The following is a 6,000-nucleotide window of genomic DNA, read 5'->3' as shown; positions in this document are numbered from 1 at the left end:
TCCCAGTCAATACCTACTTCTCAGACATAGCCACTACCATCACTTCTTTAAGTTTTGCCATAAAGAAGTTTTCTCTATTTTGAACTTATGTATAAACTCATAATATGGTATGTACAAAATCTTGTGTTTGACTTCTTTTGCTCAATATTATGTCTGTCTGATTTGCCCATGTTTTTATGTGTAGTCATAGTTTGTTCTTTTTTATTACTATGCAGTATTCCATTGTCCAACTATTTTTTTATCTGCTGCAGTTTTGGGCTATTAATAAACCTACTGTGAACATTCCTGTATACGTCTTTCTGGGGAAGCATGAACTCATTTCTCTAGGGCATATATTCAGAACTGCTGGGTCATCAGGAAAACGTGTTTAGTTTTAGTAGATACTGCCAAACGATTTTTCCAAAATGGTTTTTCCACTCTGCGGTTTAAAGTAGTGATGTATGAGTTTCAAGTACTTTATCCCTACTACACTTGGTGTCATTCTTTTTAAATTTGTCTTTTTGATGAGTGTGTAATGGTATTGAATTTCCTGGTGGTTTTAATTTACATTTCCCTACTGACTATGCTGTTGACCATCCTCTGGGCCAAATTTGGCCCATGGGTTGAAGGATGCTGATCCGTGCTCTTGCCTAGCCTTATTGGCCACTCTTTTAATCTCCTTTCCTGATTCTTCCTGTCTCCCTTCCTTTGAATGTTGGTGCCCTAGGACTTAGTTGCCTTATTTGTCTACATTATTCCCTTAGAGATCCAGTGGAGTCTTCTTATCTCTAAAGTGACAACATCCAAATTTTTATCTTCTGCCTGTGTCTCTCCCCTCTGAATTTCTGACTCAAATGTTCTGTTTATTAAAAATTACTCCCTTTTCATCTCTCCTGTTTCTGTCTTCTCAGAGACTTCCTTATTTCAGTAAATGGCAACTCCATTCTTCTGCTTGCTCAAGCCAAAAAACTTGAAGTTATCTTTGACTATTGCTTTTCACTTAAAACTCACATTCAATCTGTAAGTAAATCCTCCTGGTTTTATCTTAAAAATGTGTCTTGAGCTCAACTACTTTCACTGTTTCCAATGTTAACTCTAGCTACCATCACCTTGCATCTGGAATATTGCAGCAGCCTCCTAACTAGTCTCAGTATCCACAGTGGTGCCTCTAGTCCATTTAAAAATTATAGTACAGTCTCTTGGTGCAGTGATATTTTTGCTTCATAGTTTTTGTTCTGGGATAGTTTCCCCCTAGATATCTGTATGGCTTACTCTCTGATCCTTTATGTTCTCAAAAAGATCTAAAGTTTGAGAGGTCTTCCCTGACCACTCAAAGTACTACTTCTACCCTGCACCTCCTATTTCCCTGTTTTGTCTTCATAGCATTTATCACATCTATTATCTTATGCTTTATCTGTTGGTTTATTTCCATTAGAATGTAAGTTCCACGAGGGCAGGGATAATTTATTTCTCAACATCTAGAAAAATGCCTGGTACATGATAAGTGCTCAGTAAATATTTGAATGAATGAATGAATGAATGCATGGATGAGTGCTGGAAAGAACACGGGACTTGAAGTTAAACTGATTGGATTAAAATCCCAGATTTCTTATCAGCAGTGTGAATTTCAACAATTTACTTCAACAGTCTCTGAAACTCATTTTCTGTAAAATAGGAATATACACCTCATGGCCCTGGCCTATGAATTAAATGTAACATTTATGAAATGCTTGCCATATATTAGGCATTCAAGTGGTAATCTGTCCATCTCTGTCCTGAGCCTAAGAAACCATAATAGTTATTTACAGTATAATCAGTTTATTTTTGAGCAATACTTCTTTTTTCAAAAGAGAAAGTTGCAGACATGTAAGTTTGAAGTCACAATGTGTTTTTTTTCCAAAAGCAATTTGGAAAAAATAATTTATGAAATAAATGTCAATACATAGATACTGTAATAACACAATAGGGAAATGTCAATACATAGATACTGTAATAATACAATAGGGAAAAATAAGTGTATTTTAAAATGAATTATGAAATTACAGTATGTAGAATATATGACCTTTAATTCTTTTCTCAGAAAGCAAAAAATATTTCAAGTGTGTTTAACATAACTGAGTTAAAAAAAAAAGAACCCAAACAATTAAGACAGGAAATAATAAAAGTGAAAGTTAATGAAATAAAAATTTTAAAATGTAGTTGACCGACAAACGCAAAAGCTGATTCTCTAAAAAATATTAATGGATAAATCTCTGTCTAGAATATAAGGATTAAAAGAGAATATATAAAAATAAAAAATAACTCACATTTGTAACCCTGTGACATTAGACATAGGTCTGTAAACTACAACTTGGTGGGCCAAATCCAGACAACACCTGTTTTTATAAATAAAGTTCTGCTGTACCTGGCTACATTCATTCATTTATGTACTGTCTATAACTGCTTTTGTGCTACAACAGCAGAGTTAAGAAACTGTGACACAGACCACATGTCCTGCAAAGTCTAAAATATTTATTATCTGGAACTTTACAAAAAAAATGTTTGCTGACCTCTTAACTAGAGGAAACCCAGTATGCAAGTTCTTTTTTAAAACTGATTCTATTTCCCAGGGAAATAAGAAGCATGGCCACCATTTTAAAAGTGAGATGGGGAGGTCTCAGAAGTTTGAGGAAAGAGGAGTGCAAAACAGTTATCTGATAAAAAATTACTGAATATATCAGAGAAATGCGATAGATGTATCAGAGAAATGTAACGAGATTGCCAAAGAGCACTAAACATCCACTTAAAGATAGTGGCAAGATGGGACAAATAAGCATGTTTCTCTTTGAAAGATACTTACATCCCCAAAATAGATTATTTTTGTTCCTAAGTTGGTTCTAAAGACATAGGAACATTTTCTAATTCAGATTAATTAAAAATTATATACCAACTAATTTTAAAAAAGGTTTACTACTTTCAAGTGCATAGAATCAAAACTTGGTGGAAAACATTCGTATCTGTGGTCAGGGAAGTCTCTAAGGGAGACTTACTTTAAGTCCTCTTCTCTTCTTGTTTGAAGAAGAGAAGAAAAATGATTTATACTGAATTACATATTATAAAAGAATGGATATTCCAGAAGCAATAAATGCCTCCTTTCCTGCAAGAAAGCACTGTAATCAGGTGAAATAATTAGAGTAGGAAGAGACTTACGCTCTAGATAAAATAACCAATTTTAAGTTACAAGAAAAATAATATTCATTCTATTGATACTTTGCCCATAGAACTAACTTCACTAATCACAACAATGCTGCTATAGTTATTCTCAGTCTGTAATCTAAAAATCATACTATATTTGTCAAGGAAAGAAAAAAGTCACCATTTATGGAATTCTGTGACAAATTCTTTTGGAAAGCAAATATTTTATAAATTAACATCTTCACAGTTTGTCCTAATATTTGCAAGATGTTTTGATTTTGTCAGAAGATTAAAAAATAGTGACCTATCCAGCCAACAGGAGAAACATCATTATCTTAAAGATGAACTGAGGTGAAAAAGACCATCAATAAATAGATAATCTGACAGTATGTCTGTCATTTTCCCAGAGCGCTTTTTTTTTTTTTAAAGGAAGCTAAAACTAAGATTTATTCAATAATTTCTATTTACCCAAGCACTGTGCTGGGAGTGAAACACCACGTGTTAAAAGAAGTTCCTTTAAAACTTCTAAGACTCATTTAAATGAGGAAATACCAGAAAAAAAATATGCCTTGCTATTTTGCAGTTAGGTTAAAATGTCAGGCACCAATTCATAGTGTGATTACTTTCCAATGATAGCTGGTTGACCATATTCTCAGGAAAAGAATGATTCAAATCTTGTTTTGGTATACGCAAGAGCAGAAACTGCTACGAATTATAGCTCCTTGTAATGTTCTTCCTTTCCACAATTCTTTATCTTTGCTTTGTTTATTTCTCAAACAAGTGCAGATCAACTGCATCTGTTTAAGTATGGCACTAAGTCAGGCAAGATTTAAATCCTATACTCCCTGTGAAATTGGGCCTGCCTTTTTATTAACTTCACTTTAAAAATCTGAATATCATCAGTTTGATTTTGTAAATCTTACTTTTTTAGATATGATGTCGAATGTCATTCACTTTTATAACATTCCTAAGAATGTTATATAGTATGTATGTTCCTCAAAGTAATTTACATAAAAGAGTCTAATGTACTTTGTACTTTCAACACTAGTGTCTAATTTTTTGCTGTTCTAATTTGTATTTAAAATACTTTTCCTAAGGATTTAATCCACAATTCAAAACTTTTAACATTTTGCCTTTATCCCTTGTATTCTCTTGGATACTTTCAAAATTAATAATTTCCTCATAATGTAACAAAAAATCCAATAAAATTCTTTATTATATAATAATGAAGGAGGAAAATAAGGAATAAAAGAAAGCTCTTAATTTGTGAACACTTTACTAATTCTGTAAGACACTATGACAAATAAGCACACTTTTTAAAATGTCAAAGATATTAGATATAACTTTAATTTTGAATGTGATTTACATATGATCAAATAATTACTTATAATTTGCTGCCTGATCAAAATGAACATAAAACATAACAAATTGGTATTTGTAAGTCAGAGTAACAAACCACTTTCTAGAAAAAAATTACATTACATTGTCAAAATGTTTCCTATGGAATACTGGCAAAGAATGTAAGGTTATATTGTGCCAAATAGTTAAAAGGGCAACGATTTTTGGATGTTTCAAATAAGATGTATATATATAACTTAAAACAAATATTTGGATTATTTTCTCTGGAAAGTTATCTTGCAAATGAAAAGAAGAAAACCGAATCCGCATACTGTAATAGCTGTCCTCTTCAAAATTCTACTATTCCATGTAGATACTTCTTCCCTTAATGGTATATGAGTTGGATCATTTTCCCGTTCATTTTGCAACTAATATTTAGTATGGAAAAAGAAAAGTTACTGTATAATACACTGATAATAAAAACAGTTTGATTTAAAAAATATCATAATATCCATGTTAATTCAATTCACTTCATTTAGATGTAGGCAACTTAAGATTCCCTTGGAAGATTTAAATAAACATACATATATATAATATATATATATATGAGACATATATATATATATATGTCTTGAAAGACAGTCTTTCATTAGAATCCCATCACTGTAAATTATTAGTTTTACATTAAAAATATATGCTTTCATAGATGATCACATTTTAAAATGGTGTTTTTATGTTATGAGATAAAGCAACTTTAATGTTAAAGTTTGTTTCAGCCGGGCCTGGTGGCTCATGCCTGTAATTCCAGCACTTTGGGAGGCTGAGGCGGGTGGATCACAAGGTCTGGAGTTCAAGACCAGCCTGGCCAAAATGGTGAAACCCCGTCTCTACTAAAAATTACAAAAATTAGCCAGGCTCCCCTCCCTGAGTCCATGTGTTCTCATTGTTCAACACCCGCCTATGAGTGAGAACATGCGGTGTTTGATTTTCTGTTCTTGTGTCAGTTTGCTGAGAATGATGGTTTCCAGGGTCGGGGGGAAATAGGGGAGGGACAGCAGGGGGTGGGGAGTTGTGGAGATAGCATGGGGAGAAATGCCAGATATAGGTGATGGGGAGGAAGGCAGCAAATCACATTGCCATGTGTGTACCTATGCAACAATCTTGCATGTTCTTCACATGTACCCCAAAACCTAAAATGCACTAAAAAAATAAAATTAAAAAAAAATTAGCCAGGCATGGTTGTGCGGGCCTATAGTCCCAGCTACTCAGGAGGCTAAGGCAGAAGAATTGCTTGAACCCAGGAGGCAGAGGTTGCAGTGAGTTGAGATTGAGACACTGCACTCCAGCCTGGGTGACAGAGTGAGACTCTGTCTCAAAAAAAAAAAAAAAAAAGTTTCTGTTTTACCTATAAGGAATGACAATTGATATTGATGTGCTTGTTCATTAACTATCAATTAACATCTTACAAAAAAGTGAACCATAACTATAGAAAACATACACCAGATGAAA

General features: G+C 33.2%; 1 protein-coding gene across 3 annotated transcripts in view; it reads right to left on the bottom strand.

Moving 5' to 3' along the window:
- Positions 1-4,389: 4,389 nt before the first annotated feature.
- ASZ1 (ankyrin repeat, SAM and basic leucine zipper domain containing 1) overlaps positions 4,390-6,000 on the bottom strand; it is a 57,866-nt gene continuing 56,255 nt past the window's right edge. For all 3 annotated transcript variants that reach the window (XM_012456967.2, XM_012456968.2, XM_012456969.2), the window contains one exon: positions 4,390-4,919. In XM_012456967.2, coding sequence (XP_012312390.1) covers positions 4,767-4,919 — 153 coding nt within the window. In that variant the 3' untranslated portion in view covers positions 4,390-4,766. The remainder of the gene's footprint in view (positions 4,920-6,000) is intronic.

The sequence above is a fragment of the Aotus nancymaae genome, unplaced genomic scaffold (genome assembly GCF_030222135.1).
Source record: "Aotus nancymaae isolate 86718 unplaced genomic scaffold, 86718_ANA_hifiasm-v0.15.2.pri h1tg000002l, whole genome shotgun sequence".
Taxonomy (NCBI): domain Eukaryota; kingdom Metazoa; phylum Chordata; class Mammalia; order Primates; family Aotidae; genus Aotus; species Aotus nancymaae.
The sequence above is the reverse complement of the archived record's forward strand: the minus strand, read 5'-3'. Positions and strand labels throughout refer to the sequence as shown.